Here is a 13,038-nt window from a genome sequence, read left to right on the forward strand (position 1 = left end):
TCTGGGAGCAAGACAAGCTTATTTCCCCTTGGGAGGCCCCTGGGGCCACTGGCAACAGGACACTGGGCTAACTGGCCCCTGGGACTGATGGGCAGTCACAGTTCCTAGGTTCTAAGCAGACTTCCTCATTGACTAAAGGTCCCGTCCTTTCAACACCTTTTGCGGTGGAGGAATGGGTGGGCACTAACTGCTTTTGATGAGTTTCTTTGATGTGCTTCCACCCAAATCAGACTCTCATTCTCAGTGAAAACTAATTACAGATTATTTGAAAAGATTTTAGTCTGTCTTTCTGGGATGACTATCCCCGGTTGAAATTTTCCAGAGATTAGAAGAAAATTACCGGTTCATATTCTATATCTCAGCAATTTCACCTGTAGGTATATATACTCTCCAGAGGCCCTTACACATGTACACAAGATAAGGGACAAGAAAGTTCAAGTTCACTTCAGCACTGTTCGTAACAGGGCAAAACTGAAAACAATCAACTGAAGAACGCAAAAACACACTGCAAAATATTTATACGATGGAATATTATACCCTAGTTACAAAAAAATGAATGAATTTGTTCAGTGTTTACCAACATGGATAAATCTCAAAAACATAAGGTTGAAAAAAAGTAACTTGTGGAATTTTATGTACTGCATAATACTATTACATATACTTTTGAGAGCTTCATACAATACTAAATATTATTTACAAATACACTTAAATCCAAAGTATAAAACATGCACAATAATAACTGAAAATTCTGAGGAATGGAGGGGAGGAAGAGGAAAGAAAAGCATTAGCAGGAGACACACAGGAGGCCTTAATATAAGATTCTTTAAGAAAGAAAAGAAAAAGAAATCAAACAAATAGTGTCAAACTTTAGGGCTATATAGCTCTAGACAATGGGAAAACAGCTTTCCATTATATTATTCTCTGTACTTGCTTCTTTTACAAAGCATTTCATAATGAAATTAAAAAAACAAGAAATAGTATGACACAAAAGGCAGTCCTGTTCCCCGTTCCTACTCATTAACACAAGCCATTAGTAAGAAGAACGCTGCATGGGCAAAGGATGGAACTCTGTCCTTCATCTCTCTCTGCTCTGTTAACAATTCCAGCTACAACCGCTGGCTGTACATGGAGGGAAGGTCCCAGTTGCTGGGGTTCAAACATTTCCAGCACACACGTGGGGCGGGCCAGCGAGAGTTCTAGCTGTATCCCACACAAGTATTCATCTTGAGGCAAGGTATTCTTGCTTGACGACAGACTCTCAGTCGGGGGAGGGGAGGAAAATTGCATGCAGCATGGGAGTGGCACCAGGTTTTGTCTCCTGGCCTTCCAGGTTCACTCCGACTCCCATGCAAGGGGCAGAGCCAAAAATAACGACCGAAAGCACTGCTACTCTTTAAAAAGTATACACACATTACACGGGGGCACAACAGCACTACTCACATATCACCAACACAGGTCACTATAACCAAGAATGCGGTCAAGAGCATCCCGTCTTCTTTCAGACATTAGATTAGGGCTTCAGGTTATCAGAATTTGTAAACAAAACAAAACAAACAAACAAAAAACTCTAGGATGACAGGTCGTAGGTACTAGTTCCAAGTGGAAAAGGTAACACCCAGAAGAAGCACAGAGGTGTCCAGGGGAGCAGTCGATGAAGCAGAGCTTCATGGACTTACCAAAAGCAGCAGTCAAACCAGGTAGAAAGGGCAGAAATGAATAACTGAAGTAATAATGATAATAAAAACATATACACTGTTTATGACAGGTACTGTTCTAAGCACTAGGCATCATGTCTTCAAAGTGGCCTCCGTCCATTCCTGGTCTCTCTGTATTTAGAGGCTACTCTTGAAAACAGCAGGGGAGTCTAATTCCCGCCCCCTTCTCCCCCACTGAACATGAGCTACCTAAGTGACCCAACTAACAGAAGGCAGTGGAAATGACTTTCTGGGACTTATAGAGCTAGGTCATAAAAGTCACATAAGCAGGTCTCCTAGAATATCCAGTCTTGGATATTTAGAACCAACTGCTATACTGAGCATCCCAAGCTACACGGAGCGGCCACATGTAAGGGTTCTGGGAGACAGTCCCGACTGAGCACACGGCCACCAGAAGCCAACACCATCAGCCACGGGAGTGAGCCAGCTTGGATGCATACGCAGGGCCCCACCGAACCTTGAGATGACTCAGCCCCAGCCACCACGGAGCGCACCCGCACGAGAGGCCTCAGAGAACCACCCGTCTCAGACACCCAGGTATCTCACAAAGCCACAAGGGATGACTTTTTAAACTGTCATTTACGACATTAAGTTTTGGGAGGGTAGTTTATAACCAGTAAAAGGTAAATGGAATAGGCACAAGATAGTGGAAAGACTTATTCAAGATAGCAAGGTTAGTAAGTGACATGGCAAAGCAAGGATTCAAACCCAGGTCACCTGGATATAGCGGTTACACATTTAAACATTACATCGCCTCTTGTTTCGGAAAAGCTACAATATCCAGTGAAGGAGCCAAAACGAGACAAGAAAAAGCATCAGACTCTAACGGCAGCTGGACTTGCACGTGAGTGTGTATAAGAATAACTCCTCAGATTACCCCAAACACTGAGGGTGGACAACATAAAGCAGCGGGCATCTCGCATTACGGAGTTGAAGCCATAGACAGTTAAACCACGAGTTACAAGCTCAAGACCATTCTGAATCTTACCTGTCGCTGCACAAACATGGTTATCACCTTCTTTGCTAGTTCAAATGGGGAATCTTCACCAGGAAAGGAATTACTCATGGCCAAGCCCACATCCATACACAGCACCACTGCTGCCTAGAAACGAAGTCCCAGAAAGTGTGTGAGACAATATTAATGGTCATTAAGAAAAGAAAGCAAAGGCCATGTCCTTTGCTTATTTCTCTCAGATACTCAGGGGATGCATGATAAAGGGAGGGGAGTTGTTCAACAGAGAGAATGGATGTAAGACATATAAATTTTTGCTGTGGAGAAACTTTAAACAGTCCTGCTATTTCTGAAAGCTACAAAGCATTTTACCTGCCAGGACAGGAGCATGCTCCAAGTAGCTGCTGCTCCTTTGGCCTGAGCCTGAGCATAAACCCACAGGGAGCGGATCTGAAAACAACCTGCAGGCAAGAGCTAAGTCCAGCCCAGCTCAGCCCCGAATCCATCAAACCCAAAATTCAACTGACCTGCAGCCCCATGGCATGAGGACAGACGCTTTTGTTGCAAGCCACTGATTTGGAGTATAGTTTGTCATAAAGCATTTTTGTGGCAATAGGTGACTGTCACAATCTATATATGCTAAAATGATATACTCTGATAATTCACATCAGTTTGTACACTGAGGATCTAAAATGAAGACTAAGATACCAAATCTATTCTTGGAGGGGACACAGACACATAAATGATACCAGAGCAATATTCCATGACCGAAGTATGCAGTAGGCACTAAGAGAGCACATAGGAAGGGGCATCTACCCAAGACTGGTGATAGAGGACAGGTAAGGAAGTGGAAAGACTTTCTAGACATGATCCTTAGGTGAACTAAAGGATGAGTAGGAGTAAGTCCTGTGAACAAGGGGAATCTTAGGGAGAGGAAACCAAATAAAGACTCTAGTCACTGGCTAGTAATCATGCATCTTGGGGACTAAGGAAATAGGGCAAACATAAACTGAAAGTAAAATGGATACACGTAAAGTCCTACATTTGGCATCCAAAATTTAACTGAATTGGGCTGGAGGAGACCTAAACAAACAGCAGCTCACAATTTCAGGTGGATTATAAAATGTCACCAGCATGGCATGGCTGGTAGATTCCCCATGCTTACCCTATTCCACCCTCTAAAATAGTTTTGGTCCTAAATGGTATGGTAAAAAGTATTTTCAATGTCGTAGTAAATTCATGGAAGGAAAAGACAGGTTTAATGGTTTAAAAAAAAAAAAGACTAGATTAGCAATCTGGAGACCTGGAATCACTCCCATCTTTTTTTTACCAAATAGCTACATTCTCAGGCATGTCACTTAACTTCACTGCTAATCCGTGGAGGCAGGAAGCAGTTGTTGGATTAAGTGGACTAAATGAGATCTAAAGTCTTTTCCAGAGTTAACATTCTCTGACATTGACTGACAGTCTCACCTATGCTTTGTACTGACTGGACCACATCTGACAAACTGAGCAGTTCTGATCATCACATCTTATAAGACTAATTACAAATGAATATGAAATAAGCATGTTAGAGAAGGATCTGGAGCATATGTGATGAGAGGAACAGGTAAAAAAAACTGGCTATTTGAACCAGACAAGAAGATTTAGAGGAACCTGATTGTTATCCTCATTTAGTTGACAGCTGTGTTACAAAAAAACAGTTCTGCAAGAGAGATAATAGGATTAACAGATGGAAATTACATGGAAATTGATTTGACTCCATTATGACCAACCTAGACAGCATATTAAAAAGCAGAGATATTATTTGCCACCAAAGGTCTGTCTTGTCAAAGCTATGGTTTTTCCAGGAGTCATGTATGGATGTGAGAGTTGGACTGTAAAGAAAACTGAGCGCTGAAGAATTGATGCTTTTGAACTGTGGTGTTGGAGAAGACTCTTGAGAGTCCCTTGGATAGCAAGGAGATCCAACCAGTCCATCCTAAAGGAAATCATTCCTGAATATTCATTGGAAGGACTGATGCTGAAGCTCCAATACTTTGGCCACCTGATGCAAAGAACTGACTCATTGGAAAAGACCCTGATGCTGGGAAAGATTGAAGGCGGGAGGAGAAGGGGACGACAGAGGATGACATGGTTGGATGGCATCACCGACTCAATGGACATGAGTTTGAGTAAGCTCCGGGAGTTGGTGATGGACAGGCAGACCTGGTGTGCTGCAGTCCATGGGGTCACAAAAAGTCGGACATGAATGAGCGACTGAACTAAACTAAAGGGAGGAAAAAATGGTACCTAGAAGTAATCAATGAACTTGTTTTCTGAAACGATGATCTCCTGACCCTAGAATTCTTTGAAAAACCTGGATGAGCTCCTATCAGGGACATTACAGATGATATCTAATTTGGTTACCTCTCAGGCAAGGCAAAACTATGGAAAGGAAAGACCATTTAAGTTTTTCCCTAATTTACAAAAAATTAAACACAATGCACTAATATTAAGAGAGCTCCAGGTTATAAATAGCATGTTTGGAGAAATTCCTTTGAGAGCAACAAAATTTACATCCCATAGTTTCTGTGCTCTGAGCCTAAGAATCTTTTAAAAAGTAAGAGAGTCCCCAAATATGCTGCTGCACTTACTTAATATATAAAGAAGTTCATAAAGCTACTTAAAAAAAAGAAAACTCTAAAAAAAGAGGACTAAGGGTCCTTTGCCAGGAATCAGCTATCCAAAAAATGTCAACAAAGGGTTTCACAGTATGGAACTTCTTATCTGAAAGCAGAGAATGGTCTATGTAGTATCTCAAGTTCTTTTCTGACAGCAGGAAGAAAACCAGGAAAAAGAAACTGAGCAGCATAGTGACCCCCCCCCCCATTTAAACACTGAAGCAACAAGGGAATTACAATTTTGCTGTTAAGTCCACCTGCCGTAAACATCTGCTTTATTAGAGCTGAAAGTTTTCAGCAGCTGAAACGAACAAAGGAGGTACGTGGCATAGGTTTATAACCATTTTAATCAGTATTTCCCTATGGGGGGGTGAGGGCACTAGGGACCTCCTGCTCCAACTCCTATCTTATCTGTATACCAGCTGCCTAATAAAGGGCCTAGTTCTTGAGATTACCGATGGATGAAGGAATGAACAACTCCTCCGGACACACCTACCTCTAGTGATCCCTCAGGGACAAGTACCACTTTCTGCCTATACTGAAAACACTATTTAAAAAATTCATCACCATACGTTATTAACCTGGGTCACTGAGAATCATCGATTCATAGCAAGAGAAACATTCTCCAGAGCTCTGAGAGCAGAAAGCTTGTGTTCAAATTCGGATTCTACTGCTTATGGACTGGGTGACCTTGGGGCTAATCACTTTCTATAAGCTTTGCTTTTCTCAACTGTAAAGGAGAAAAAACGTTTCAACTTCTGGGCTTGTTGTGAAGATTAAATAAAACAGGAATAAAATCTTTAGATCAGTGCTTCATCAGAGTAAGTTTTCAATAAATGCAAAATATTTGATATTCGATTACTATAGAGGTAATAATAGAACGGGGCTTCCCAGGTGGCTCAGTGACCTCTGGGTTGGTTAGATCCTCTGGAGAAGCAAATGGCAACTGACTCCAGCATTCTTGCCTGGGAAATCCCAGGGACAGAGGAGCCTGGTGGGCTACAGTCCATGGGGTTGCAAAAGAGCCAGACGCGGCTTAGCGACTAAACAACAATAAGGATGTTCTACATTTCAAATTATTTCACTTGCAATCCCTCTCTGATGTTCTACGAGTCTGTGGGATTGGTGCTTACCATAACTAACGTCCAACCTCACAGATTTTTACAAACCAGATTCAGAAGTAACGGAGGAGTTGGAGGCAGGCTGGAGATGGAGAGGTACCTGGGGGAGGTCAGAGTGGGATGGGGACAGAGGTGGACCGGTGGCGATACAGTGAGCACGGAAGGACTGAGGAGGCGGCGGGGGTGGGGGAGTGGGCGAGGCTTAAATTCCTTTTTTTCAGACTCCAAATGCCCAGTTTTTCTCACAGCGCATGGCTAGATCAGCCCACCACCAGAACTCCCCTCCTCACTCCATGGCACCGCCATGATCCCATGATTCCTGCTTCCGAACCACCTTTTCCGGACCCCAGGCAGAGACGTAGGCCCACGCGTACTGGTCTTTCTACCTTATTCCAGGACCGCGCCATGCTGCTGCCCCACAAGCCCCTCGGCCGCCTCTTCCGAGCGGGAACGTGCAGCGCCGAAACTCAGTCCCGCCGGATTCGGAGCTGGAGTGGCTGGATTGTTGCAGGAAAAGCGGCTTCCCGCGGCGCCTGAAGGGGGCGGGGAAATTGTGCGTCGACACTCTGAGCATGCGCAGATTCAGGGCGTTTGTTCCCTGGTTACGGAACCGTGGACGGAGGACCGTGGTAGGTTATACAGTCCGTGGGGTCGCAGAGAGTCGGACACGACTGAGCGACTTCACTTTCACTTTAAGGGACTTAAGGAAATCAGTGCGAATATTCATTGGAAGGACTTATGTTGAAGCTGAAACTCCAATACTTTGGCCACCTAATGGGAAGAGCTGACTCATTTGAAAAGACCCTCATGCTGGGAAAGATTGAAGGCGGGAGGAAAAGGGAACGACAGAGGAGGAGATGGTTGGATGGCATCACCGACTCAATGGACATGAGTTTGAGTAAGCTCCGGGAATTGGTGATAGACAGCAAGGCCTGGTGTGCTGCAGCCCATGGGATTGCGGAGTTGGACACGACTGAGCGACTGAACTGAACTGAAGGGACTTTTGGTCTTCGAACTCCCCAAATTTCTAGAATTAAGTAAATAGGAATCTCTTCTCCGAAAGAGTCACTCTCCTTCTCTCACACTGAGAATAACACAGTGTTTTATGTCAGAGATCTGGAGTTAGGTCTACTTGTATTTGATCATGAATCCAGAAAGTCAGTTGACTTCCCTAAAATTCTGTTTCTTCTTTAAGAAGGATAAGGAAAGACAGCAGATGTGATGACCTTAGAACCAGTTCCTGAAGGAAAAGTAGTTTTCCAGGGAATCAAAAGTGGAAACAGCATTTTTTCTTGAAGAGGAGGTGGGATGTATATAGGCCTGGAGGCATGAACAGCATCTGCTAAAGATCTGCCAATACTTCAGAGTATCCCTGAGCTTCACAGGTGGTGCTAGTGGTAGAGAACCTGTCTGCCAGTGCAGGAGATATAAGACTGGCAGGTTCAATCCCTGAGTGGAGAAGATCTCCTGGAGGAGGGCACTGCAACCCACTTCAGTATTCTTGCTTGGAGAATCCCATGGACAGAGGTGCCTGAAGGGCTTAGCCCATATAGTCACAAAAACTAGACAGGACTGAAGTGGCTTAGCACATACCTAGTTTGGAAAGGGGGAAGTGAGGTTTAATTCAAGAAGAATCTAGGGAGATGTTCTAGAAGTGGCAGCTGTCAATTACAGTGCCTGACACCCCCTTTCACCCCCTTTCAAAGGAAACTGTCCAGCCTGCAGCCCCTTAGAGGGAGGCAGGCCCAAGTTGAACCTTGCACAGTAAAGGCTGTTTTCTGTACCAAATGATCTACAAGCTGATGGCTGATTGGACAAAGGATCTAGCAACTTGCAAGCATCTGCCAACCTAGAACATTAAGTCTAATCATCTTGAAAAGCAGATATGAAGCTGGAAAGATGTGGGGAGGCCATGATGAGGGAGGGATCTTGAGGGAACCCAAATTACAAACTGTCAGATACTGAAGCCAGAAGAGTCAGATACTTTCAGACTGGGCTTTTAGAGTCCGGGAAGTTCACCTAGATGTTGATTCAAGGAGTTCTTTTAAGGCTGAAATAGTATTCTTAAAGTATTTTTTGTATGACAGTTAATTACTGGTGACTCGCCATGGTAAAGGAGATCTCTATGCTTTATGTCCATGATTTTATCTTGTGTGTAGCCTCTATTTCCTTCTTTTTTCTCATTAGTATTAGAGAGATATGGACCAGTCATATCCATCAAGCTCCACCCAAATTGGAAATTCTGAGCAAATAAGTCAATTGATTATTTTAATCCAGTTAAGTTTTACCTGTTACACAAGAAATAACTGAAACAATAGGAATATTTTAAACTCTTGCTGTAGTATAGATTAAGCTTTCCTTTGGAGTAGTTAACAAAGGCAAGTAAAAAATTTTAATTTGAAATTACAATTTAAGTTGCTAAAATGTATGATATTGTTCTGATATTGCTCTGATGAACTACATAAGTGATGAATTTATGAACATTATACAAAATTAAAATGTGCAGGTTTTGTGTTCTGACAGAGGTGTAACAATGTTTATATGGGCAATTGGAAAAATTAGTTTAAAATCTTAACAAAGTACAGATATGAAATAAGATTATATCCCAGAAAGATGTGAGCAGTGATGTACCATGTTGATGTGATTTTAGAGTACATTATGAGAAACACTGGACTGGAAGAAACACAAGCTGGAATCAAGATTGCCGGGAGAAATATCAATAACCTCAGATATGCAGATGACACCACCCTTATGGCAGAAAGTGAAAAGGAACTAAAAAGCCTCTTGATGAAAGTGAAAGAGGACAGTGAAAAAGTTGGCTTAAAGCTCAACATTCAGAAAACTAAGATCATGGCATCCGGTCCCATCACTTCATGGGAAATAGATGGGGAAACAGTGGAAACAGTGTCAGACTTTATTTTGGGGGCTCCAAAATCACTGCAGATGGTGATTGCAGCCATGAAATTAAAAGACGCTTACTCCTTGGAAGGAAAAGTTATGACCAACCTAGATAGTATATTCAAAAGCAGGGACATCACTTTGCCCACTAAGGTCCATCTAGTCAAAGCTATGGTTTTTCCAGTGGTCATGTATGGATGTGAGAGGTGGACTGTGAAGAAGGCTGAGCGCCGAAGAATTGATACTTTTGCAGTGTGGTGTTGGAGAAGACTCTTGAGAGTCCCTTGGACTGCAAGGAGATCCAACCAGTCCATTCTGAAGGAGATCAGCCCTGGGATTTCTTTGGAAGGACTGATGCTAAAGCTGAAACTCCAGTACTTTGGCCACCTCATGCGAAGAGTTGACTCATTGGAAAAGACTTTGATGCTGGGAGGGATTGGTGGCAGGAGGAGAAGGGGACGACAGAGGATGAGATGGCTGGATGGCATCACTGACTCGATGGACGTGAATCTGAGTGAACTCCGGGAGTTGGTGATGGACAGGGAGGCCTGGTGAGCTGCGATTCATGGGGTCGCAAAGAGTCGGACACGACTGAGCGACTGAATTGAACTGAGTGAGTGAGTGAAGTCACTCAGTCGTGTCCGACTCTTTGCGACCCCATGGACTGTAGCCTACCAGGCTCCTCTGTCCATGGAATTTTCCAGGAAATAGTACTGGAGTGGATTGCCATTTCCTTCTCCAGGAGGATCTTCCTGACCCAGGGATCGAACCCGGGTCCTCCGCATTGTAGACAGACGCTTTACTGTCTGAGCCACCAGGGAAGCTTGAACTGAACTGAGAAAGATATAAAATACTTGTTAAAAATGATTAAAGAAAGCAATGCCAGTGATACAGATTATATTTAACACTTTTTGAAGCAGATTCAAAGAACCATAAAATAGGACAAAGGCAGGAAGCTTCTATAGGATAGATAATAACCAACAAAGAAGAGGAAAATAGAAAATAGCTAATTAGCTGTGGGCCACATAGTAAGCCTTGTTTGGAATGAGAAGGAACAAGGAAATAAGTATAGAGCCCAGAGTTGGCTTGCTGTCTGGGAGTTGGCTGACTACACACACAGTTGGCCCACCATACCATATCCATGGGTTGGGCAACCACAGGTTCAACCAACTGTGGATCAAGTTCAACCTCTGGTTCTTTGAATTCAATGATGCAGAATCCAGATGTAAAGAACCAGCTCTACTATCATTTTTATAAGGGACTTGAGCATCCATAGAATTTGGTCTCCCCAGAGGTCCTAGATCCAATCCCCCACTGATGCTAGGGACAATTGTACTGTGTTTCTGGTCAAGCAGAGCATTTAAAGGGATACAAAAGTAAACTAAAATTTTGGTTTGCTGGTGTGGCACCTAGGCAGGAGTGGCGCCATCTTGGGCCTAGAAGTATTTCAACAAGTTTATGTTAGTAATTAAAGAGGAAATTTCTGATTTTGGCCACTAATCTTTTACAACACTGTAAAACGTAAGCCCTGGATGGCCCTCAATGATGCAATGAATCAAGTCATCTAAAATTAATTCTTTTAAAGATTTAGAACCTTGTTTCATTGGAAACCATGGATAATCATAATCCAAGGAGATTTTGCTCCCCCTGGACTTGAACTGAAATGAAGGATGGCAACTTAATGTTGATGGACTAGATGGCTTGGGAGACTTCCTGGTGGTCCAGTGGTTAAAACTCCACACTTCCACAACCTAGATGTCCATCGGCAGATGAATGGATAGGAAAGCTGTGGTACATATACACAATGGAATATTATTCAGCCTTTAAAAGAATGCATTTGAATCAGTTCTAATGAGGTGGATGAAACTGGAGCCTATTATACAGAGTGCAGTCAGTCAGAAAGAAAAACACCAATACAGTATATTAATGCATATATATGGAATGTAGAAAGATGGTAACGATGACCCTATATGCGAGACAGCAAAAGAGACACATGTAAAGAACAGACTGGAGAAGACAATGGCACCCCACTCCAGTACTCTTGCCTGGAAAATCCCATGGACAGAGGAGCCTGGAAGGCTGCAGTCCATGGGGTCGCTACAAGTTGGATACGACTGAGCGACTTCACTTTTTTCACTTTTCACTTTCATGCATCAGAGAAGGAAATGGCAACCCACTCCAGTGTTCTTGCCTGGAGAATCCCAGGGACGGGGGAGCCTGGTGGGCTGCCGTCTATGGGGTTGCACAGAGTCGGACACGACTGAAGTGACTTAGCAGGAGCAAAGAACAGACTTTTGAACTCTGTGGGAGAAGGTGAGGGTTGGATGATTTGAGAGAATAGCACTGAAACATGTATAATATCATATGTGAAATAGATCGCCAGTCCAAGTTCGATGAATGAGACAGGGTGCTCACGGCTGTGCTTTGGGATGACCCTGAGGGATGGAATGGGGAGGGAGGTGGGTTCAGGATGGGGAACACATGTACACCCATGGCTGATTCATGTGAATGTATGGCAAAAACCACCACAATATTGTAAAGTAACTAGCCTCCAGTTAAAATAAATAAAAATGAACTCCGTGCTTCCAATGCAGGGGGCACAGTTCAATTCCTGGTCAGGGAACTAAAATCCTACATGCTGTGTGCCCCCCTCACCACCCCCTCCCCAAAAAAACACTTGGCAACATTGGTATTATTATACTGGATCAAATACAGTTTACCCAGCTCAGTATATTATAGCCGCAAAGCAACTGGAAAGCATAGTCCTCCTTCCTATCTACCAAAGAGATTATGTAACTATGAGCTAACAGAATGTTCAAATATGGCATTTAAGTCTCTAGTTTCTCCTCTAAAATTCTCTAGGCATTTGCTAACAGCTGAGATGAGATTGCTTTGGGTCTGTTTGGTGAGGTTTTCCTTCCTCTAGTTTAGACTTTCCCATATCTCTCTCAGAGCCCTTTTGAAATGATTTTATGAACCTATGGGTTCCGCTAGCTGGCGAGCTCAACTAGGGTGAGGGCTACATCTACTTCATCTAGGTATCCCTTGTTCCTTACCCTAACCCCACCCTCCTCCATCCCGCAGGGACATCTTACCTTTGTCCTAATCATGACTGCTCTGGGCCTTGCCCACTGGTTTTCTTAACCTCTGAAAAAAATGTGGCAAATAAAGCTGCAACTTCCTAATGTAGGCTTAGGTAAATCTGTGATCTGTTGGAAGAGTCCACCAAAACAGAACCCTCACAAATTGGTGGTAGGTGGGAAGAGTCAAGATATTAAGGACCCATATTAAGACCATTACACACCTATAAAACAGTCACCATACTCTTTTTCTGAAAATTGTAGTGTTCAAAGCAATGTTGGAGAGACTCAGAGACAAAGTGAGCAAACGTTAATTAGATTTTATTGTCTTCAATTGTTTATATCTTTGCAAAAACACCAGACAGCACCAAAGTTATCTTCAATAATGTTGGACAGAATTGGGTTTTTTCAAACTAATGATAGTCATTTTTCAAAGGGTGGGTTTCCCTCTGAAGGTGGAATTCAGCACCATGCATTAGGCAAATGTCCCTGGCCTTCTGTGGCATAGCGTTACCTGACCCACTGGGTTTGATTCACAGCAGTTCTTTCAACAGCTTCTTCCTGAAACAAGAACATGGACACCAGCTCTTCTTGTAAGGACCCAAACTT

The 13,038-nt window shown here is 43.2% G+C and overlaps 1 protein-coding gene across 1 annotated transcript in view; it reads right to left on the bottom strand.

Moving 5' to 3' along the window:
- XRCC5 (X-ray repair cross complementing 5) overlaps nt 1–6,997 on the bottom strand; it is an 85,711-nt gene extending 78,714 nt beyond the window's left edge. The window contains exons 1-2 of the mRNA XM_005676517.3: nt 6,838–6,997; nt 2,704–2,817 (exon numbers count right to left, since the gene is read on the bottom strand). Of these exons, the coding sequence (XP_005676574.2) occupies nt 2,704–2,817; nt 6,838–6,858 (135 nt within the window). The 5' untranslated portion in view covers nt 6,859–6,997. The remainder of the gene's footprint in view (nt 1–2,703; nt 2,818–6,837) is intronic.

Source organism: Capra hircus, chromosome 2 (genome assembly GCF_001704415.2).
Source record: "Capra hircus breed San Clemente chromosome 2, ASM170441v1, whole genome shotgun sequence".
NCBI classification, from domain to species: Eukaryota; Metazoa; Chordata; class Mammalia; order Artiodactyla; family Bovidae; genus Capra; species Capra hircus.